At 42.4% G+C, this 25354-nt stretch overlaps 1 protein-coding gene across 1 annotated transcript in view; it reads right to left on the bottom strand.

Moving 5' to 3' along the window:
• The window catches only part of ppm1h (protein phosphatase, Mg2+/Mn2+ dependent, 1H), a 62834-nt gene extending 37987 nt beyond the window's left edge, over window positions 1–24847 (bottom strand). Inside the window, exons 1-3 of the mRNA XM_049573023.1 lie at window positions 24470–24847; window positions 6862–7027; window positions 1217–1573 (exon numbers count right to left, since the gene is read on the bottom strand). Coding sequence (XP_049428980.1) covers window positions 1217–1573; window positions 6862–7027; window positions 24470–24702 — 756 coding nt within the window. The 5' untranslated portion in view covers window positions 24703–24847. The remainder of the gene's footprint in view (window positions 1–1216; window positions 1574–6861; window positions 7028–24469) is intronic.
• Window positions 24848–25354: the final 507 nt, after the last annotated feature.

Below are 25354 nucleotides of genomic sequence, written 5' to 3'. Positions count from 1 at the left end.
TTAGACACACGGAGCCGGATTGGCGAGTTGATCCGAGGTGCCCAATTTTCAGCCTCGTAGGATAGTCATATTGGTGGAACCTTTTTAGTTTAAACAGATCAAGGCGGCCTTCCGCAACGGGAGGGGCAGTTGAAGACTTGTGGGAGGAGCTGTTGATGACGCCACACGTGCGAGCCACTGGCGGTGGATAAACAGGAAACAGCTGATAGCAGGAATTAGCAAGCAGCTAGTAGCAAGAGGGAAACACAAACTTAACAGACACTGTAAAGATGAGCAACTGGGGAGACAAGGAATTGCGCGCCCTCCTTGCCCTCGCAAACGAAGAGGCCATTAACCACCAGATGACAGGGACGGTGAAGGACGGGCCGACTTACAAGAAAATCTCCGAAGGACTGACCAGCAGCGACTTCCCACCCACGTCACTGTTTACGTCACACGCTGAGCTACACGTTTTGTTACTTGCTCAAGCCCCCCATTGCCCCGAAAAAGGTACATTCTGTATAAACAAAATTAGGCAGGCGGCATTTTGCTGCACTCCCCGATTTTGTGTTTATACTGCCAATGCTGAAAGAAGACTGATTGGGCTTTCCTGCAAATTTGCATAATTCCTATCTAAAAAAGGGCTAAAGACAAGGATGCGTGGGTTTAATCAACAAACCAGAAAACTACGATAGCTTGCAGCCATAGACGCCGCCGATTGCTCTGAAATGGTCCTGAGCCTCTCGGAATCCTGCACAACTTGAGAATGCACGCGCATCTTTTTGATGGCATCGGCTGTAAAAGGGTCTATGTAGCCCGCCTATCAATTGTTTATATGACCAATAAACACAGATAAAATTTGATCAGACCTTCTCCCATTTGTCCAGGACACTGAAATCTTCCAGGACATGTGGACTGGCACTAATTTTTACAGAAACCCTGCTGTGAACTGTGAAGAATACAGTCCCAGATTTTTGGGCACAAGTGAGTAAAAAAACAGAATCCATGACAGTATCATTGAGATTGATCCGAGAGTGAAATTGTTATTTTTCTTAGTGCAAGAACAAGACTAGAAGCCATGAGTAAACATGTCTTCTATGTTCTGTAATCTGAGTGGTGTGCCTGGTGTTTTCACTGCACACTGGAGAGTTGATCTAATACTTTATTTGCAAAAAGGTCAGCACATTCTATAAAAAACTTCCAGACTCCCACTTCACACCGAGCACACGCCTCTTACCATGTCTTTGAAAGCATTCTCGATGGCTCCGACCACCAGGCTCTCGTGTGAAACTTTCTTCTCAGTAAAGAAGCGCGTGGGCGGGGTGCTGGGTGAGCCCGGAGCCCCTGCAGCGCCGCGGAGCGAGGCGGCCCTGGTGAGGGCGCGTTGGGATGTCGGGGTGAGGTGGTGATTGATAGGCTCCTCCCCGAGGCATGTTGGGGGCAGCAGGTTTGGTGTGCAGATGATCTCCGTCACCTCCTGAAGGTGCAGGGCGATGTGGTGATGTAGAAGGCGGGAAGCCACTACAGCCGCCCCAGAGCCGGCGTGGCCATCGAACAACGCCCAGTAGTGCAGGGTTAGGTCTTCAGAGCTGTCCTGGATACAGATAAGAGTAACAAATAAATTAATCGATATATCTGTGGGGTGTAGTCAGCAGAGGAGTTATGTCATCAACCAACCATTTTATGTATCCAGCGTGAGAATCATCAGTGAGTTTGTCGGCAGACAACACAACTCATGGCTTAACTTTTTGTAGTCACCAGCAAAAAATCTGCGTTTACTAGGGCTGTGCAATACATCATCTTTTTTTATCATCACAATATAACTACAATGATAAACACATCACGAAAGACTGCAATATTGCACTCTGAATAAGTAAAAATTAGGGCTGTCAAAAAAATATCACACTAAAGAATTTAGTGCTGATTAATAGCATTCCGTGGTGCCCTTTGACCTGGTGTGTCACTGAAGGCCACAGTGTCTTTGTCACATGATGGAGGCAGACGAGACGACGCTGCTCTGCCCCATAAATGGAACATTTGCATTTAAAAAACACCCAGATGGAACTGCAGTTAGGACTTTTCGTAACATTGGATTATTTCAAGCCTGAAATATCACCTCAACCCAAAGCATTTAGCAGCGAGCCCGGAGGTCTGAGCTAGCACATCCTCTGATGCTAGCGCTACGAGCCAGCCTCATCAAGTCACACTCGACCAGGCGACCAGACGCAAACTGAGTAAGTCTATCTGTGACTGACTGTTATGACAGCTTTATTGGTAGTGAAATGAATGTCTTGCAGATCTGGGTGCGGTTTAGGCAGGTGATAGGAGGCAGGGTCGTCCGGTCCGAGGTAGGTCACGGGCTTGCTAGCTTTAATTGGTGTGGTTTCAGGAGTCAGGTTTAGCTTAGCAGCATAACACTGACTAATTAACTCCCGTGCGAAATGGATTGCGATGGACTGAAGTCCAGTTTTGGTGGTAGAGGAGAGGGGGACAATTGAACTATGGCTAAACCCCGCCCTCAAACGCGATGAGCCAATCACAGTGCATATAGCCATTCCCATACACTCAGACATTCTCTGCCTGGACGTCCATTGAAATGCATTACAGAAAGTCAGTTTCTTTCGGTTTTATGAGCTTTTTTCTGAGATTTGAAGTTTAAAAATGGTCAAACGGTGTGCATGGGGTACATGCAAAATGCTAAATGCTAAAATGCAATGACTCATCCTTCAAAATGATTAAAGTGTGAGTGTAATTCAAAGCTTCCTTTCTTGCATTAATACAATGTACTGCTGTGCTTCCTTACCTGGAGGGATCCATCCGTATCAAGATACTGGAAATTTCAGGGGAAATAAGAAAAAGGAAATAGAGAAAAAAACATATTTCTGCGATATGTGACTTTTATCTTTGTTTTTATATTGGAGAATACTAGATAGTTTTTCTATATGGCCTCTAAAGGGAGAGGAGCAACACTGATGGAAGCAACTAACACAGCAAGCAACCTGTCGTGGGAGACAGGAGTAGATGTTGTATAGAGGGTCACAAGCCAAAAAGACTGGGAACCACTGATGCATGTGTACTGTCTCAGTGACCAGAAGAATAGAAGGTCTTTTTCATAACCATATTGGACCAAGTTCAGTATGGCTGCCAGAGACTCAAACAGAAAGCTGCACGGTCCAGGTGTTAAAGCTGACATCAGTGCTTCACACATTGCCCGAAGTTTATGGGTGAAAGCTCCAGTCTACTGACAATGCGTTTGAATTCATCCCATACTGTAGGTTTTCAGTGAGGATGCTTTCATTCACCGACGTCTTCTGATCTTAAAGCAGCCTTCATCTTGGGGGGTGCCAAACCTGGTCTGTGATGTTAATGTATGCTCTGGGATCAATGCCTCAATATGCAGGTTTTAATAGGCGCACTGATGTGTTCATCTACAAAGTGCCACCTTCCATGTCATGTTTAGACAGAGTGCCTCACACCTTTGAGTTTGCCGCCTTCAAAAAGTGCAGTAACTCTATGATCTTCCGCCATCCTGGAGGAAAAAGGCCACGCTTTTTGCAGGTCTGTTAACATCCACATTTGACTCCATTCAAAGTCGTAGAGCATTAGTTGGTAGTTGGTTATATTTGCTGAAATTGTCACAATATTCACACAGCACTAAATGAGACCAATGATCTGTAAAACAAATCATACTCCTCTGCCTATTCTATTGCCTTGCAGCACTTCTAAGGGCCTTACTGCATGTGAATGAAAACAACCAATCAGACCCGAGGAGTGTCTAACGTGGCTGGAAATCATGTCATCAAATTTAGCAGTGCTAATCAAATATGAATCAAGATTCTCTTACTGTATTGCCTATTCCCCCCTCAAATGTTTTCACAAACATATTTTAGTGTACTGTCTAGCTGTATAATGAGAACGTTTGTGACCTGGCTGCCACATTGGAAACAGTCATGCTGAAACAAAATGCCATCCACTCGTCTAGTCAAAATTTTTCCCATTTTACAGCTTAACAGTACACTAAAAATGTTTCTGAAAACATATGAGGCGAGAAACAGGCAATGCAGTAACTAGGGTTGCCGCCTAACAGTCGACCAAATGTTAGTCGACCTGAAAGGTCATTAGTCAGCAAGATTTCATTGCCCGCTTAGTTGCAAAAAAAAAAAAGCGTGAAACTCTATTAGGAGCTGCACCTTGTCAAAATAAATCAAAACCTACATGACTGGACCATGTGGGAATTTAATTTGAAAGGACAGACACAGGAAGTGTCCACGCTCAGCAGTCAGACAGGAGTCACATTAATTTCTAGGGTTGGGAACGATTAACCGATACGACCGGATATCCGGTTTGACAAGCGAGAGATATGGCTGTGTTGGTAGCAGCCCACTCAATCGATACGAATCAGCCATGAATCCTTAGATGAATCGATTGTAGAGTCATGGATCGGGTATCGCAAGACTAGCAATCGGTTGACTGGCTTGGGGAGGAGGGTGGCTGGTTGATTTTTATTTTATTTATTTATTTCATTTTGATCCCCCCTTATGTTAATCACTTATTGATGCTGTTTCTGAAGTATGAATAAGTCAATAAGTAATTTATTCCATTGAAATATCAGTGATGTATTATAGAAAAGTGATTTATCTTTTTATAAATGACAGAGTGTAGCAAACACAGAGAAATAGTCTGACATGCTGTCAGTGATAAGCTGCTAGTCATCACAGTCCATGATATCAACTATTAACAGGAGATGTCAGATTCTGCCCCTACATTGCATGTTATTATTTTATTCTGCTTTATGTTTATATTGTACAGCGTTATGATAAACTTTATTCCAGACTCAAGTCCATATAAGATACATACAAAAACACAGACAATGTGTGATTTTGTTGTTGTTTGTCTTTTTATTCTACTGTTGCCAATGCCATACAGCAACAATGCTTGGGGGATACTGTAAGAATGCCACTTTTATAGAATTGGCTTCTTTATTTTATAATATATGATTAATGTCTACATCAACAAATGTTAACCATAGAATCGTATCAAATCGTATTGAATCGTATCGCTCCTACACTGTATCGAATCGTATCGAATCGTTCTGTATTAAAAATATATCATTTTTTAATCGTATCGTAACCCGTGTATCTAGCTACGTATCGAATCGTCTATCACAAAGAGATTCCCAACCCTATTAATTTCCAGGGCTGGTACCTGCAGTTATTCCACAGGCTAGTTAATAACATGTCGGGCAGGAAATCCAAAGTGTGGGATCATTTTGAGAAGGTGAAGGACGAACCCAAGGTGATATGTAAACTCATCTTCATTGGTCGACTACAAACATGACGTATCATCTGAAACATGGAAGTAGCTACATGCCCATTAGCCCACAGCGTCATTAACAGGCGGCTCGCTCAGTGTGTGACGTGCACTTGTAGATAAAATATAGGCCTATATTAATGAAGGTTCATTAGTGCGGTTTGTATTTCTCTGTAATGTAGCACAGTGCTAACAATGTTACTGATACTATTCTTTCTCACACCTTCAACTCAAACCATTGTGTTGCCCCGCCCAAAATATATAGTTTGATAATTAAATTAATATCGTGACATGATTTTTTGCAGGCTGTTTGTCTCATGTATGTCATTTTGAATTTAGTGACAGTTTCAGCAAAAATGACAATTAACCAACTGTAGCTTTATATAATCAAAGTATAGAGTTGCTAGTACACACCTCTTATTATGCTGTAACACTTTGTAAAGTGAAAAAAAGGCTGACTTCTTCTGCAGGGACAGGGTTTATACTGCATTTTTCTGGTCATTGAGTGTAGATCATTGCTAACACATATCCCTGCACACACTACAGCTCTGATCTTCTAAATATAGTGCAGGCAGATTCTACAACATGAGCCTATGAAGCAAGCAAACAGTGCCAAAAAGGCTCTACACTAGTATTCTTATTGGTCTAGTATCGCTGCAGTAGTGAGTCATGAGGTACTTGCATGAGTTTGCTGTAGGCTCTGGGTGGACCTGCGTAAAGTACTGGTGGGCTGAGGGGAAATTTTAGCAGCAGTATTACTTTATATAGATATTTCTGTGTTGCCTTTTGGGAATTAAACCCAACAAAATGCTTTACATGAACAGATGAAAGAACAATGAGGAAATCACAGAGTGCATGTCAAATCAGAATTGAGTGAAACACAAGAGATAAACATCAGTGTTAAGTGGCTGCAACAACAGGAAAAAGCCACCACTGTTGTCAGTAACTGCAGAAGGCTACATGGCTGACTTCTGTGAGCAAATGAACTCTCATTCGCCTGCCCGTGTTAGTGGCTGTCAAGAGCTGCTGAAGGCTGAGGCTGTGGTGTGTCAAGGACGCTGTGCTGTACGCCCCAATAAACTGCTGATGGGACGGGATGAGGGGACAGTGGGTCCCAACAGCAGGCCCTCAGGGACATTCAAGGACTACATCCACTGTGACCATTACCTGGATTTCATCAGTGAATCAACGCAGAAGCTGCCACTCTGTGATCAGTTTTAACACTTGGTCAAAAAGATGCCTCGGGAAATTAGCATTTGATTTTTAATTCTTAGACTTAAAAGTATAGGCTAGATAGATCAGTACTGAGCTCGGTGAATTAGCTTTTAGTTTTTTAATGTCACTTTTATTTTGTTTTTTTAAATCAATACCTAGAAATCATGACATTAGCAGCACACATGTCTCCCATCCAGTCAGTATGTGATTATTTAGGATAACAAACGGACAAGGGAGGAAGTTTTAACTCATTACTTCTTGTGGTCATGAAATTGTGTCTGCAGAATGTCATTCAGACTGGAGATGGCGATATTTGTGGACATTTCCTGATGAACCAGACCCATTACTTTGACTCACCAAGCACTCCCGGAGGCCCAAACCCTCTCCGTTGGGCAAGGATGACCTCCTGCGGGCCATGGGGGTCCGGTTTGGCGTGGAGCTTCCTGCAGGTCTCCTCTTGACCACCAGCACCTCACAGCAGGCCTGGTCCTCATTTAGTGTGCTCTTTCCTGCGTTGATTACCCTAAACAAAGAGGGGATAACAAGAAACAACAACAGGGAATTTAAGCCATAATAAAAAACAATTTCAGTTAATTACATAAAGATAAAATAAAATATTAAAGAAACTGGAGATGTGGCATTAAAAAGCCACATAACAGGAACAATGCAGGAGTGTGTAAATGATGTGTGCAAATATTTATGTAAAGGAATATAGAAATCTAGTGCAACAGGCAGGCATGATGTGTGTACTATACATGATATAAATATATGGTACAAGTCTGAATAATACTATATAGATAAAAAAGATAATAAGAGACAGAGAGAGAGAGAGGGTCCCTAACAAAGCCTGGGGGACGATCTGTTTCCAAGCTGTCATCTTCACTCACACAATTTCAAACACTCCCTTCAATCAGAAACAAAACACTTTGATAGCAGCTGTGTCTTGGATTAAACTCTTCAAAAGGTGATTGTGCATCGCTGCATTTGTCACTACTTTTTTGTTTTGTTTGTTAAATCGAATGCCACTAGTAGAAGAAAATGCTTGCCGTGCCTTTTTATAGTTGCTAGGCAACTTCCCCATTACTTCCTACTATTCCCCCCCCAGTAATCAGTTGCTAGTTCCTAAAATGTTGAGGCAGAGGGTAATTGCTGTAGCTCTGGTTGAGGGTGAACGGCTGTCAGCAAATAGTTTGTTGGCCACAGGTAAACAGAGATCTGTGTGGGTACATGAGACCCCGAAAAAGAGGGTGGATCATGGGGAGTACCACCGGTTGTTTTTTTAAGGATGACTCTGGGACAGTTTGACAACCTGCTGTCTATCATCGGGCCGTATAGCTCTGGATATCGCTACCACCAGTTTCTCCTCCATTGTTTACCAACTGTAAACTTGTTGCCGTGACCACCACAGAGGGCCCGCCTCTCACATCATCTGATTGGACAACGGGAAAAAAGATGATGAAAAAAGAGATGACTAGGGATGGGTATCGTTAAGATTTTAACAGTACTACTACTCTTATCGATACTGCTTATCGATCCGGTATTTTTTTTAAAGATGATTTTTGGGTATTTTTAAGCCTTTATTTCATAGGACAGACAAGCGTGAAAGGGGGGAGAGAGAGAGGGAATGACATGCAGCAAAGGGCCACAGGCTGGAATTGAACTTGGGCTGCTGCGGCAACAGCCTTGTACATGGGGCGCCTGCTCTACCACTAAGCCACTGACGCCCCATCAATCTGATATTTTAACGGTACTCTTATCGATACTTTTTGAGGAAGAAAAAAACAAATTAAGAACATAAATTCCTTTATTTTCTCAATTCTCATTATGCAACAAAATAGTTTTTTAACAAAACATTTTACTTTTTACAACTTGAAATGTAAAATACATAAAATAATAGTGTTGTCACGGTACCAAAATTGGGACCCACGGTACGATACCAGTGAAAGTATCACGGTTCTGAGTAGTATCACGATACCACAGCAAAAATGAGACAGATGTGCCTTTTGTCATTTATAAAAAGATAAATCACTTTCTATAATACATCAATGATATTTCAATGGAATAAATTACTTACTGACTTATTCATACTTCAAAAACAGCATCAATAAGTGATTAACATAGGGGGGGATCAAAATAAAATAAATAAATAAAATAAAAATCAACCAGCCACCCTCCTCCCCTGACAAGTTAAGAACAGTCCCTTCATAATTAAAGAACAGTCCCTAAATTGCGGTGAGGTTTGTGGACCGTTACCTGTTACAAAGAGAGAAATGTGAACGGCTTGTTTCTCCCCTGACACGCCACGTACCTGTGTGCTGCCGCGGCTCGGCTGTTCAGGTACTTCTGGACAGTCATGACATCAACAAAGAGGAAAATGTTGGACCTGGAGCCGGACTTATCCGTCGCCGGTAAGCCGTTATCTTGCGCCGCGGAGCACTACGGCCGCCGTATTTGACAGGAATACGTACACTTTTGACCCCTTGGCTCTCTCTGCCATCGTTATCTATCTAAAGGTAGGCTACGAGCTTGAGTTGGTGTATGCGCTGTCTTGTGTGTGTGTATGTGTGTGTGTGTGTGTGCACGTGCGTGTGTGTCACTGTAACAACAGCCCCGCCCCCCTGCTCTCCACTCACACATAGCAGGCAGCCAGGGTGAGCGAGACAGATCTCTCGTCTTCAGGGAGAATAGCGAAAATTATGATACAATGACGGATAATTGACGGAGTTGGTGAGATATGTGTGCAAGATAAGGTTTATCTTGCAAAAAAAAAACAAAAAAAACGTGACTGCTCCAGTACCGATAGCAGAACCATTAAGGTCAGAGCTTATCAATACTGCGGTCTTGAAGAATGTAGCCCCGTGGCTCGTTCAATATCGGGGTTCGGTACCCATCCCTAGAGATGACGTGGGGCATTTTTCTGCTCTGTGTTGAAGTTTTCCCAACTCAGGGAGTTCAGAGCACTCTGGCAAAAACACCAGGCACCTGGAGCGTAGAAACGCATGCGTGCCACAAAAACCGTGAGCACAAAGCTTCATTGTTATTAACAACAATTGCAAAAAGCTGCCTCGAGTTGCTAAAATGCTCTCTGTGTGATCAGGGCCTTAATGTTTTGATCTGTCATAAGCATTAGCCGCTCATCCACAAGTAGATGCACACTTCCTTCTTTATGGTTATACCGTTAATGAATGTAGCTTGATAGAAAGAAAGTAGTTCCTACATGAAACTGCTCACAACAAGGTCTGTGGATTATCTTGAGTAACCGGGTCATGATTTCTGAAAAAAGACACTGCTGTTGAGTTTGTCAAATGTACTTTTTGGCACTCTGAGCACCACACTGAGTGCCATCTAGTTCCATTATATTGGAGAGAAGGCAGACAGCCGATCTCTCTAATACTCTGTAGCTCACACCAAAACAATCTATACTGATAAATAGCACTGCAGGTAAATGGAAAAATAATGCATTTTTGATTTTGGGGTGAACTGTCCCTTTAACATGTGCTTAGGATTATAAAATCCTTCCCCTTCATAACAGCTTTTTTCTTTCTTTTTGCAAATGACAAAGAGAGACTCTGCCAGATAAAATCAGCAGATACACACTCTTTAAATACACATTTCAGTTTGAGACCTACACATGAAGGAGAGGACACAAAGACATAAATACTACAACACCTGGCAGATGGTGCACCGCTGCTGCGAGCTGCTGTAGTCGTGGACGAGCACATGCTGCTTAACAATACTCCAGGCATTCTCGATTTAGCCACCGTCAGTCAGAGATGTTAGGTCAACAGTGGCCCAGAACAAAATGTGATATAAATATGTATTTTTGTGGAAAGCTTGTGTCTTGGTGGGATTGTCACTTTTTACGTCCTGTCCTAATAACACAGTTAAGACTTAGAGACTGTTAGCACGTCTCAAGTGAGATTCACATCAGATAAATGAGACATTATATGGCTACATGTTGATATGAGAGGCAGCCATTATTACTTCCCTATGGAGGATCCTACGTAAATAATCCTAATTGGTCATGGGGATGAACATGCAGAGAACAGATCCTCCGTCTCCAGCTAAGAAAACACTGTCAGTTGTAAAACCCACAGGATATTGACTGAGCAGACCTTCACTCAGTAAGATTGATTTTAATTGGAGTCTTACACAATGGGCTACTCACCACATCCCCGTCCTGCAAACTAATAATAGCACACTCCCTGTAGTGTGTCAATAAGACGGGGTTAAAGAAAACACTTAAGCTCCCCAACTAAACCCACAACTACTTATATAAGTATGAGGCTGGGAAAGATGCTCACTTCAGAATAGTGCTGAAAACATTAGTCAGTTAATCAATCAGTCCATTGAAACAAAACTATTATAAATTATAACAAATTTATATTTAAAAAATCATTGATGGTCTTTTTTATAAAACTGGGCCGTCTATGCAGTAGAAAGATGCAAATACTTTTAAAATTGGTGCCAAATGACCAGAGAGAATAGTGAAGAAGGACTGTGGCATTCACTTTTGCCCAAGAGGTAGAAAACCAACAACAACCAGAACGCACAGCATCACACTGGATCAATAAACACTGCCACTGGTGGGTGACGTAATGCGAACTTGCCTGTTTGACATAATGGTGACTGGTAACAGTCTTATTACAGTTATAGTGTAAGCTAAAACATTTAAGGCAAGAAATAGGCAACTCTGCAACCAACACATTCTCACTCTGACCTCGTCACAGGTCATGGACCGTCCACATCCTGATACGCTGTTAAAGGTACCCTGAGTCCGTTGGTTGTTGACGTTCTGTGACGCCATGTCAGGTTCCACCTGTTACATGCATTGTCTGCTTTCAAAAAACACTTCCGTTTTCACAGGAAATTTAACGTTTATATACGTGGTACACACATGGTTGGGTCTAGACAACAAAAGCATGTAGTTAGGTTTAGAACAAAAGAACAGGGTTTGGCTTTAGGATCTTACAGAAGGCGAACACCACTTTACCAGGTGAAAGTCGGTGTTTGTTGGACCCATCCACCACCCGTCCCACCCACCTTAACTTTCGTTCTTGTTCCGCTGGGTTTCCCCCTGACGCCACTGAACGTCATTAAACTATATAGGCGACCACTTGCGACTCATTTGGTCGTTAAAGGACGGCTTTTTTCGTCAGTGTCTGACACCGCAAGTCACTGTCCAAGTGCCGGATTTCGACGACTTCAGAGTAAGACTGGGTTGGTGGTTTATATTTGATCAGCGCTGCTTAGTTTTACCGTTTGACCTCAATTTCAGGCTCACAATGCAAAGCATAATGAACTTTAATACTCAAGTTGTTGGGATATTTGCTCATTTTGCCTTGAAAATGCCAACATATCAAAATCATCCTTCAAAATCAAACCAGTCCTGAATCCAGTTTTGTTTTAACTTTAGTGTGTTTGATGCTTATTTTTTAATACCCGATTACTCTGCAAACTATTTCCCACAGCATACTAAACTTTAGATATCTAATCTTCCAGGCAGCAGTTAGTTTCAGTTCAAACCACAACTCTCAAGCGTTGTATCCAGTTTGACTTCTCCCACAAGCTTTTAAAGTCACTCTATGAAATGATGATATGGTCTGGAAAAGTAATGCAAGTATATAGTGTGTGTAATATGTAGTCAATGCTTTCCTTTAACTGCTTTCCCTAACTTCATATGACGAATACAGGCCACAAACTTCATGCACCGTGCTGCGTGTCTGAGACCAAAGCACTGCAGGCAGCGACGTTCATTTGACCCTGGAAGATCACGAGATTAACAACAGTCGAACTTTCGAGCCTTTCATCTCTGATACGAGAGGAAAAGCCATCCAGACCCCGAGGCACGAGCTGTGTCTGAGAGCAGGGCTGTCATATTCGGTTACCTCATTTCATTTCTTCACATTTGAGACAATGGCATGACCTTAATTACTCCGTCCGAGCTGTGATCTACAGTGTGCCTCTTTTGGGGGAATCTTGTTCCATATTTTAATTTCTAAAACAAAAAAATGTTCACAAAACACAAGTGATTATAGTTTCTTGAGGTTAGGGTGAGAGGGTAGAATTAATTAATTAATTTAACACTAGATTTGTTTCATTTTTATTGTCATATTGTCATTTATTGTTTGGTAATGCTTTTCATTTCGTTTTCTAAATGCTTTATCTGTATGTGTGTTATCCTGATGTATCCTTCTGAAACTATGTATGCTGACAGTTTTAAATAAATATTCAAAAGAGGAGAAAGACCAAAGCAATGCAGCAGCAGCTGGGAGTACAGCAAACTCAGTTTCTGGTGTGGATGTTCCAGATGAAAAAGAAACTCAGCGTTCAGAGGAAGGCGTGTAGTAAAAAAAAAACAAACTTGAAGATAGCGCTCCTGGGGGCGGGGAAGATGTGGCGAGCTCAGCTGCAGGCATATGTTGTGTGCACACGTAGACAGTGTTTGTGTAATAACTCTCACTACTAGAGGGAAAAGACAAAAGTTCTGCACTCCAGCTTTTTTTCATACCGTTAAATTTGTTTGTTAAATCTTTCAGTATATGCATCATAATCTTACTATATAATGACGAAAACTCTATGTGTGTGTGTGTGTGTGTGTGTGTGTGTGTCTGTTCCATGTTTTTCTCCTCACTGACTTGGTCAATCCATGTGAAATTTGGCACAGTGGTAGAGGGTCATGGGAGGATGCAATTGAAGCAATATTACATCAATTGGCCAAAGGGGGGCGCTATAGCAACCTATTGAAATTGCAAACTTTGAATGGGCATATCTCATGCCCAGTATGTTGTAGAGACATTAAACTCTGCACAGAGATGCCTCTCCTCATGAGGAACACAATTGCATAACTTCCGGTTATATAGATTTTCCACCATTTTGAATTTTTTGAAAAACACTTAAAATCGATCTCTACCTAGGAAGTTTGAGTGATCTGCATGAAACTGGGTGAACATAATCTAGGGACCAATATCTAAAGTTCCCTCTTGGTAAAAGTTGAAAAACTTACTAAAACTGAGCTTCTATAAGGCAATGAATATTGCGGAGGGCGTGGCTCATCACATAAAGGTGTATAACATCTCAAGGGTTTCACCCATCACCACGCAACTTTGTAGGCATATGACCACACATAATCTGAGGGGACCCCTCCATTATTGACCCCATCAAACAAAATGGGGGCGCTAGAGAGCTAATTTCTTATCTAGGCCTAACTGCCGTATGGATTTTTACTAAACTTGGTAGATATGTAGAACAGGACGCCTCAAGGTGACTGGAGAAATTTAACTCTAATTACAACTGGGTGGCGCTATAACAACAGAAAAATGCTTAAAAATGGCTAAAATGTGACCGATCGCTGTGGCTCCCCCTGTGGACCAATGTTGCTGTTTTTTATCTAATTTTTGGTATGACTAAGTTATGGTATGGTATGCTGTACATAATCACTGTCAGTGTGTCATTTTGTCTGTCCCACGTTTTTCTACTCACTGACGTGGTCAATCTATGTTTCCCATGTGAACTACCAGTGCGCCCCACTTTTAAATCAATACAACATATCAACACTTTAACTATCCGTCTTTCAACGTGCTACCTCAACTACTAATGTACAGTTTTAGCCCACTAACTATCCCACTACTGGCAATGGTACTACTGTACTTCCAATAAAGCAATCGTACCATCAAATTCACAAAAACTCTGTCTGAATACATTGCTCTTCTTCATGGGTTCAGTTGACTATTTAATCTGCAATTTCCTATGACCTGTATCCCAAACACACAACATGTGAAACTGTATGTGGTCAACTGTGTACTTAATGGGTATGGACTAGTATATACATATATTCCACAATACTGCTGCTTTTACATATTGTTAATCTACATTCACGACTTAAATGGTATGTTCTGTTTCCTGTTTTATTTTGAAAGTCTGTTGTTTGTCTCCCCATGTCCCGTCAAGTTTCCCGCCGCCCTGACTGTCTGATTGCTTTCACCTGCGTCTCATTATCTCCCCTGTCAGAGTGTATATAAGTCTGTGTCTTCCCTTTGTCCTCTGCTAGATTGTCTTGTCTTTTTCTGTCTCCATCTGCATTTGTGGGTCCACCATTTTGTCTGATATTTAGATCCTCTATCTTTCCTTTGCATTATTTGCTTTTCTTTTTAATTCTTGTATTTGCAGCTGTGCCTCCACACTCTCCCCTGCCACATCTCAGTTTCCACAATCAGATCATTTCTGATAACGATAAACATGTTCCTATGATGTGATGACGGCAGTGAGTCATGTCTCTTATTCTGTGGTTACTCGTAGTTAAGCTGCACGTTAAGAAAAGCTGGCGCTGAACTGAAATAGCATTACTGTGTTGCTGCTTCAGAGCAGTGTGGCGTGTTGATGTAGCAGAAACAACACAAGAACATGTGCCCGATCATGTGATTGAGCACTGGGAAGCTTTATATGTAAAGGGTGCTGCTCATGTGCTTCCTCTGGGCAGCTGAGTGTGACAGTGACTTAATTTAGCTCCTTTACAGGGTAAAAATATCAGCAAATTGGAAGAATAGACTGAAGAAAATTGTGTTATAGATAAAAAACGAAGGATAATGTGCATAGTTATGGTGTTTCAAACATGTTTTAACCCTTTTTTTTAATCTCAGAAATGCATGCCCTTAGTATATTGAACACCCGCTTCATACTGTTAACACCCTGGAGCTGCCACGTTCTTATCCCTAATTTAGATATTAATGCTGAGCAAGCCTTCTCACACATGTATGTCTGCTGACTTGCAGACAAAACATACAGAGCGCAGTGGGGGTGCTAGCATTCAGCTTATAGACACGCATATTGATTAAGTATTGATCAGATTGCTGCTGAGGTTGCAGAATTATGTGTTACTGGTCCTGGGTCAGTAGAGGTAAAGATTGAGGGAATGAATGAGTGGCTGGGGAAGCTTTGTCACAGTTTATTCTTTAGACTCTGAGTGCCATGACTCGCATATGCCAAGAAGAAGGTCAGAGGAGGTGAAAAGAGGCCGAGGCAGAGAAAAAAGGCAGAGGCTCAAACCAAGCAGTCCAAACCAGATGACGTCAGTGGACACATCAAAAGGTCAAGAAATGATGTGGAGCAGAAATAATGAGAGGCTTGGAACCAATGCCAGGTATAGTAGCCATGCAACTACGGCTGCAACTACTGATTACTATTGTCTTAATCTGACTAATTACCTATTATTTCAGTGATTAATCGATCACTTCTTCACTTGAATGCACCCAAAGAATTAAGAAGAAGAAACAAAAAGCAGGGCGGCATGGTGACGCAGTGGTTAGCATTACGGCCCGGTTAGCATTTATCAGCTGGCCGATTATAGCCATTAGAGAATAATCGGCAATCGGCCAAAAGTTGGCCGATTGACGCCGATGTTAACACTTATATTTTCATCACTAATAAAATGCAGGGAATATGGTGTTTTACTTAGAAATGATGTCCTTGTGTTACTTTTTGCACTGTAACCTACCTCTGTTAAATTGGCAATAATAGGAAGAACTCTGGTACTGTGAACATACATGTGAATGTCTTTATTCATATAGACTTTGCATGATTATTTTATTTCCCAGAGGTGTACTGCCTTTTTGCACATCATATTTTTGATTTATTTTGTGTTCAAATTGTTCATATGCTGCTTGTTCCACACAATTTCTGATAATAAAAGTATTTAAAAGTAGTAAAATGTTCTTCCTTCAATTTATATCTTTGTAACGAGTGTCTGAACTATATTTAAGCCATCAAAAGCAGGTATTTTGGGGGTTTTTAAATTGAAAAACGTAAAAATTTAATCGGCCGATATATCGGTTATTGGATTTTTTTTATTCCATAATATCAGCATCGGCCCCAAAAAATCCATATCGGTCGAGCCCTAGTTAGCATAGAGGTTTCCTGGTGGGAGAGCCCTTCTGTGCGAGTTTGCGTGTTCTCCCCATATCAGCGTGGGTTTCCTCCAGGTGCTCCAGCTTCCTCCCACAGTCCAAAGACATGCAGGTTAATTGGTGACTCTAAATTGTCCGCAGGTGTGAATGTGAGTGTGAATGGTTGTCTGTCTCTATGTGTCAGCCCTGTGATAGTCTGGCGACCTGTCCAGGGTGTACCCCACCTCTCACCCAATGTCTGCTGGGATAGGCTCCAGCCCCCCCAGGACACCAGGAATGAATGAACAAGGAGCAAGGGGCACTCAAGTTTAAAGTGGTAATGGCTATTAATGAAGTGGCCTTTAATGACTTATGTGGGCACCAACCTGACTGGTGACTGGTGACGATGTAAACTAGAAACATTACAAATTACTGAGTGTACCACAAATATTAACATAAGTTTACACTCAGTGGCCACTTTACAATCTAATGCAAACTATTAAACTGTTTTGTCATAGAATTTACTTTTAATATGGCTATAAATGTTTTTTTCTGTACACTGTCATTGTGGTTTTAATTAATGTATAAGTTTTACTGTTGAGGCCATATCTAATGATGGTGTTGTCCTGGACTGCATTACACACACAGGTGTTGCTAATATTCTGCACTCATCATGTGTGGAAATGGGAAGGACAAAAAATTAGAAAGACCCTTCAACAGTAATCATAATCCAGTACACCACCACAGGACCTCACTTGACAGTAGCTCAGTCCATTGGGGACTTGGTCCCTGTCTGGACCAAATATGGAGTGTGGCCTGGTAGCTGGAGAGGTGCCAGTTCACCTCCTGGGCACTGCTGAGCAAGGCACCAAACCCCCAACTGCTCATGGGCAACCCCCTCACTCTGACATCTCTCCATTTTTTTTTTTAAAGATATTTTTTGGGGCATTTTGCCTTTAATGGACAGGACAGCATGAAAGGGGGAGAGGGAAGCATGCAGCAAAGGGCCACAGGCTGGATTCGAACCCAGGCCGCCGCAGCAACAGCCTTGTACATGGGGCGCCTGCTCTACCACTAACCCACCGACGCTGACATCTCTCCATTTAATACATGTCTTGCTCCTGTTTGTGAATGCGTATATGTATTTTGGGCCTGTGTCACCACTGTGTAGAATTTGCTGTATTGATTTGGACTGGTTAGCACAGGTGTACCTAATAAAGTGGCCACTGGGTGACTTGACATTTTTGAGTTTGAGAATGGAAATATTCACCGTGAGGTCGACCCCTCCAAAACTGAAAAGACTTCCTGGAGAGAGCACGCCTGACTGAACTCAACTGAAGCTGACATCTGGAACAGTTTCCTCCTCACCTCTGGAAGCACCAACTAACACGCAACATAGACGCTCTATGAACTGCACACAAACAGTGAACTGAGTGCACATAGGAGGGAGACTCATCATTACTGCTGGTGTGCATGATGGGTGGAAAACAAGTGGAGAGAGGAGAGCAGCGGTAAATGTAGCCCGTGTCTACAAAAGTGGGGCCTGTAAGTGGAGATGAGAGGAGCGGTGAACAATACTCGCTGATCCATTCAAATGATCGTGCTCACTGGACCCGACAGTGCAACCACTCGGAGACAGTACATCAGAATCCTTCTCATAAAGTTAGTGAGGCTCTTCCTGTCTCCACAGGGAGCAGCACAATAACCCAGGATAACCTCAGTGAGCTCAGAGAGACCACAGACAGGCAGGCAGGGGTATGAAGGAGGAAAAACACTGTGCAGACTAGGAATGTGCTGTTCAGCCTGCATGATCCTACACTTTGATATTAAACTCCACTGCTAATGATGCTGACATGAAGGAATCCTTTCATATAATTGATGACGTGGAAACAGTCAGGATGCTGATGTAAAACAAAATCTCTCAAATAATCTGAGTATGCGTGTTAAATTTACCAAAATATGGCTGCATACACACTCTTAACCATGCTGGGGTATAAGTCTGAAGAGGTGGGTTTTGAAAGCTGAAAGTGTGACGGCATTTTTTTTATATGGTTCGGTGGTGAGCTCCACAGAGACTGAAAACGCCCTGTTACCTCAGGCTCAGCACTTGGTCCTGGGGATTTGAAGGAAGTTAGCGTCAGCAGAGCAGAGACAACAGGAGGGGGAGTGCTGATGGAGGAGGTCAGAGAGGTATGGAGGAGCCAGGTTGTTAAGGGCCTTGTAAATGGTGAATAGAATCTTGAAGTTTATCCTGTGTTTAACACTTTTAAACCTGGAGCGACATCACTTCTCTTGTACTGTTTTCAGACACTTTTTGCAGGTATTTTTTTCAAAAACATGGTGGAAAAAGGTAATGAGCAACTTGGTAAGAAATGTTACACAAATTGCAAAAAAAAAAAAAAATCAGAATTATTTTTAAAAAATAGGGGAAAAAGAGAAAAGCTAGGGAAAACGATATTCATTATTATTATTAAATTTTAAAATTATGTTACAGAACTATTATTATTTTAAGCTTCTCCCCAGGTCATTTCCTTGATTGTTTTATAACTTTCTTTCTTTCATTTCTTTCATCTTTTTACCACTTTCTTCCTCATTTTTTGGGTCATTTCTTCTTAAGTTGCCTTCTTCCCATGTTTTTAAAAGAAATCAAGCCAATTTGCTCAGATTTCAAAGGCTTAAACGGGAGCCATTGGAGGTCATGGAAGACTGGGGTGATGTGGTCATGTGAGCAGATTCTGGTAAACTGGCGGGCAGCAGAGTTTTGTACATACTGCAGTTTATTGAGGACACTGGTTCTGTAGAGGATGCTGTTGCGGTAGACAAGCGTGGATGTTACAAGTGCCTGTACGAGTGTTTCTGTGGCGGGCAATGTTGCAGAGGCGAAGGAAGGCTCTGGTGTTCTGGTGATGTGGTTGACATGAGGCAGGAAGGTGAGGGTGGGGTCAAAGTTCGGCCGCCACTAAATAGTCTACCAAACGTTAGTCGACCAGAAAGGTCATTAGTCGGCAAGATTTCACTGGTCACTTAGTCGCAGGAAAAAAACAAGCATGAAACTAATAAACCAAAACCTATCTGACTGGACCATGCGGGAATTTAATTTGAAAGGACAGACACAGGAAGTGTCCACGCTCAGCAGTCAGACAGGAGTCAGGTTAATTTCCAGGGCTGGTACCAGCGGTTATTAACCCAAGGTGATATGTAAACTCATCTTCATTGGTCAACTACAAACATGACCTATCATCATATTAATGAAGGTTCATTAGTACGGTTTTGTATTTCTCTGTAATGTAGCACAGTGAACAGGGTGTTGAGCCTGGTGACACGAGGCTAGGTTGGAGCCATCAATATTGAGTGAGTATTCCTGGGTAGGGCAGGTAAGGGAGTGTAGGCTGAAGATTAAGATTTCCCACTTTGTGTTCAGATCACCGAAACACATGATAATACCAGGCTTACTAAGCATCAGGCATTAGACTGCCCCAAAATGCTACCCCAGCAGCTGTAACCAACAAGTCTTCAAATGCACTGTCTTGTCGAATCAAGTCATGTCAAACTTTATTGCTACAGACGGAGTATGAGCTCCTACCTTCAGGCTGTAGATACAGAGTTCTTGCACAGCAGAAAAAATGATAGAAAGTCTTTTGTTTGTGCAGCAATTAGTAGCCTGAATTCACACGTGTGATCCCAGCACCGAGGCACTTAACATACAGCATTCAGCTTTTTTCTTGCACTGTTTGATTTGAAGAGATCTTACATTTGTACAGTTTGTCCTTGTTATCTGCCTCGTTTGTTCCATTATGCAATCAGGAATGTGTTTGTTTACCTGGCTGCAACCAAATTTCCCCCGGTGGGATAACAAAGTTTGAATGCCCTATCTATCCTGACATTTTATCAGAGAGACCCCTTGGTATCTGACCCTGTTACCCCTCATGTCACATCATCTCACATGGGCTCAGGTTCTCTGTGCTGACAGTGAGACTTCACAACAACAAAGCCCGCTGGTCAGCCAGCTGTTGACAAATCCCCAGTATGGATCAGTCCTGGCTGATGCTATGCCAAGCTGGCGCGCGCGCGCGCGCACACACACACACACACACACACACACACACACACACACACACACACACTTCTGGCAGCAGCATCACATCTCCTCATGAAGTAGGGCTGTTAAACTGACCCTGTAGAATTATACATCCTGTTAAAATATGTTGATTTTTAATGGACACTGAAACCTCAGTAAAATAACTGTGTGGTTTCAGTAATTGGGGCTGATAATGAAATACACAGTTAGCAAAAAATAAATTATGCAGCCTACTTTAGAACATAAATGAGTGGGTGATGGTTTCTCAGAAGCGAATTATCGTCCTTTCTTTTCCGCCTTGAGATTAAACATTCTTCACAGCAGATTAGCATAAGGGAGCAAAGCAGAGGGCGTGTATGAGAATTACACAATTTCAAAGGATTTGCTCACTCTGGAGGCAGAGACCATATAGATCTCTTTTAGTACTGAAACAGCCAATCAATTAGTCAATCAACAGAAAATTAATGAACAATTTGAAGTATTTAATGAAGCAAAAATGGCAAATTTACTCCGGTTCCAACTCCTGAAACGTGAGGACCTTGCCTCTGTTTTTCAGGGTGTCTACAGGTATCCTTTGAAGACCCTTTCAAGACACCTTTTGACCAAATTTAGAACAGATTTTTGGACAAATCATGTTTTATTTGTTGAAGCATTGCAGGTAAGCATTAGCCTGGAAATCCAGACCCAAATCTAGAAAGATTTAGGGTCTGGCTATGAGTAATGCAAATGGCCCAACTCGAGGGGCGGCACCAAGCATGCATTTGAAAATATCACTGCACGCAATTGGATAACACTACGACCAATCAGAACAATACACGGGGTGACGTATCCAGAGCGCTACTAGCGGAGCTAAATGGTAGATTAGACTCTTGCCGTATCCGGTCGGCAAAACAGCAAAACGTCCTTCTTGCAAAGGAAAGACTCAAGCGCCGTCTTCTGTTTCTCTTTTAGAGAAAAAGCCAAGTCTAACTCGTTCATTGTAGCAGCCAAAGCTGTTTCAAACAACTGGTGTTCATCCGTAGCCATCTTGCAATGTTTACTGACTGATTCTGGACTTCGTTGTCGCAGCTCTGTCATCATCTGTTTAGCTCGCCTCTGGCCCGCCTATATCAGATACACCGATGTGATTGGTGCAGCTCGGCTACAAGGTCATGGGTAATGAGCATCATTACTGATTGCCAGAGTGACTCGCTGAGCAAATTCAAATTGTGCTCTCGCGAGAACTCTGGATTTCCAGGGTAGGTAAGCATTACAGGTAAGTAGTATGTGGTCTTGTGTGTATGTAGGTGTTATGTAGGAATATGGTTATTAGAGTGAGTTAAGTTGATCTACATTTTGCCAATAGGGAAGTGGAAGTGTGAAGTAAAATGACAGTATAATAGTTTTTAAATATTTCTGACAAAAGAAATGTGGACTTTTGAAAATCTGAGGATCATTTGGTAGAAGGACCTAGGGTTTGAATTAAGCAATGAGGAATGGTCGAAAATACTATTAAATACTGGGGAATATATAAAGGAGGCAATGGGGGGAAATTGCCTCAGTATATATGAATTCATAGGTCTTACTTTACTCTTGCTAGTTGTAGTTGTACAGGGTGGGTCTTCTGGCTAATAATTTATGTTGGAACATTTCTACATGCAATCTGAGAGTGTCAACTGGTTAATCCATTTTGGGAAAAGGTTGTAGATCACACAGGGAAGTGGTTGGGTATGACAGTAACAAAATCACCAAGATTATGCCTTATGGATGACCAAACAGAATTACCGAATGTGTCAAAATATGACCTTGTTGTGATAAATGTAGGAATTGTCACAGCTGCTTAAGTGATCCTCAGATTCTGGAGGACTACATCACCTCCAGATTTTGGAAAATGGAAGGAATCTATGTTAGAAATTGTGTCACACGTATCAGCAATGAAGTTGAAAGTTTTAAGAGGTCATGAGCAGGCTTTTTTTTGTCTGTAATATGTTTGTTGAACTGTCACAATGTGGTGTTTAGTTGTACCACTGTGGTCACTATATTACTATTGTGGGTACAAGAATGTGTAGCTGCCAGGTGCCTGTGGATATGATGAGTTCCAATAACAGTACTGTCGGTTTGTTCAGATTCGACTGACCTGATAAATAAAAAAAAAGAAATGTGGACTTTTACATAGAAAAGCTTTACTCCTTTTCCCAAAAAGAAATTAAAGGTGTATAAATGAAATTAGACAAAATGTCTGTAGTAGTTAAGGCCTCACAACCTGGACACCCTGTTTTTTGTGTTTAAACATCACAGCAATTCAAATATCTTAGACTGTTAATCAGACAAAACAAGCAATTTAAAGACATCAACTCCAGCTCAGGAAAATTGTTCTGGACATTTTTTTTTTACTATTTTCTGACATTTGATGCTGTAAACAACTAATGAATGAACAGGACAAATAAACAGTTTTATTGAAACTTTTTAGTCGCAGCCCTCGTCTTCCTCTCCTTGCTGCTAAAATGTTACCCTGTCCTTTTGACGTCTTGTAAACCAAGAACAGTTGCCTGAGGCAGTGACACTGACCTGGTCAGCTGTATCGAAGCCTTGGCTGACTTAAGATGACAAGCACTTGCACATCTACACTGGGTTCACGGAAGGACGGCTGAAGTTGAAACACTAGATGCAAGCAGATAGGGGGGGAGTTTCTGCATGCAGCGTTCTTACTGAATGTCTATCATCGATTAAACAATTAACCTCAAGGAAACAGGCGCTCTATCATAACATCCTATCAGCGGAAGATGATAAGAGTTTATGTCGAAGGAAAACACAGAGCATACTAACTCTTTTTTTGTGAATTTACTAATTCAGGACTGCTGTGTCACACACTGTGTAGTTAGGAGTGCCTCAAGGACTGATGTGTGACCTCTATAGTTATGAGGCAGCAGCATCACTGACCACCAAACCACCCGGATACTTCATGTGGAGATGTATAAAGTGATTGTGCCCTCAGGCATCAGACGATGATGAGAGCAAGAGTTAATCCTACTTTTGAGTTACGTTCTGTCCAAGGTAAATGTAAACTACATGGTTTTGTTTGTATAGCGCAGGCCTTGTTTTAGCCTGAGGGGGTGTACAACCTGCTGCTCTCACCAGCATGCAAATTAAATAACTCCTCTCCTGTTTGTCGCCGTTAGAAAAATATTCCACCATGTCTGCATTTTCTCATGTCCTGCCATTTCTTCGCAGCTGCACCCCCCATACTAAAGCCACAACTTGCCCTTCCACGAGTCAAGCTGCAGCACTGCATGCTCTTTATAATATGTCCTTTTAAAATTACAACGCAGCCAGCTTATTACATCCTTGGCAGGAGGATGCGGGGAAGCCAAATGGACTGTGCACGCCCAAACATAAGATGTGATATCAATAATACAGCAGATGATCTCAGGTCCGGCTGCGATCCTGCTCTCGGGCTGTCAAGTGGAAGGAGGATGACTTGGAGTGTGTGACAAGGCAAACATTGAACGAACAAATACTTCAAAGCTGCTGTTCTTCAAGTGATTGCTGTGATGTGGTTACATCTGGAGAGCAGGGTCAGGTTTTACTGGCTTTTCTGGGACAGTGTTTATACTGTGCACACAATGAAGCAGTGACACAGGTGAAGAGGTGACTGTGCCAATAAAACATGCTACTGCAATAAAAAAAAAACTACACATAGATCTATATTGTCCTCTTTTACAGTGGGTCTGCACCACCTTACACCATCACAATAATAAAGCTGCCTTTATGGCCTAGATTACAGCGACCTTATCTGTTTGGTGGATGTTTGTGTCCTCTGGTGGTGTTTATACTGTGAAGTAGGCTCCTACTGAAGGAATATGTGGGCCAGCTGCAGCACCTTGGCCTATTTTTATTCTCACACACACACATGAATCCTGACATGTTATTATAAGCGCTTATATTTGCGCCTTAGCGGTGCGGGGCGGACGCGTTTACTTCCAGAGGATGCTGTGCAAGAAAAGATGGACGCATACAGGTTACTTACTCTGCGTAGCCGGTGGACCACGGCAGCCGCTTGGTCTCCTTCAGGATGAGGATCGGTCTCGCAATGTGATCCGCCGAGCACTCTATCTCGTCCGGAGACAGTCCCAGGAACTCCGGTCTGCTGTACGGGTATTTCAGCGGCAGATCCGAGCCACCGGGATGGTCACCGTTGGAGCCACCGGCCATCATACCTCCCATAAAATTGGCCACCGCCGATTTCACCCGCGTGAGCATGGTCCTGCTGCAGCGTGGGTCCAGGCGATGCGATTGCGTGAGCTTCCCCCCGCCCGACAGATCCTCCCCGCACGGCGACGCAGTTCCGCGGCGTGAAAGGTGTAGACACAGAGCGGCCGTGAACACTCATTCAGCCCAGCAGCTCCCTCGGTGAACGCGGAAATAAAAAAGCCACAGAGACACACAGAGGCAGAGCTGCACGCTGGTCATGTGACAAACCGGTTGCTGCTGGTGGATTTGGTCGCACTGGCATCTCAGTGAGCAGCTTAGTGTAGACAGTGCTGGAGGTCAAAGGTGCGTAATCCCTTAGTGACGATTACCTCCTGGACAAGGTGCAGGTGCTGTCATCAGAGGGCTGACAAGGCCGTACCCAAATCTGCTGGGGGGTCTGAGGGTCCCCCACCACAAAGAAATTAAACATTTGAAATATACCACATACAAATATGTAATAAATGAAAGCTATTACTATTATACTGTTTTTATTATACTGTTATTACTGTCTGCAGTAATAACACAAATGGCACAACGTAGCCAAATTCACATAGGTCTCATTTTGGCGCCCAGACCCTGGGTGCAATCCAAATCACATACTTTTCCTTTACTTATAGTATATACTGCAGCTGCCCTTAAAAAAGTGTGCACTGGTGCATGC

Source organism: Epinephelus fuscoguttatus, linkage group LG4 (genome assembly GCF_011397635.1).
Source record: "Epinephelus fuscoguttatus linkage group LG4, E.fuscoguttatus.final_Chr_v1".
Lineage (NCBI taxonomy): Eukaryota > Metazoa > Chordata > Actinopteri > Perciformes > Serranidae > Epinephelus > Epinephelus fuscoguttatus.
Note: the sequence above shows the minus strand (reverse complement) of the source record. Positions and strands in the feature narration are given on the sequence as shown.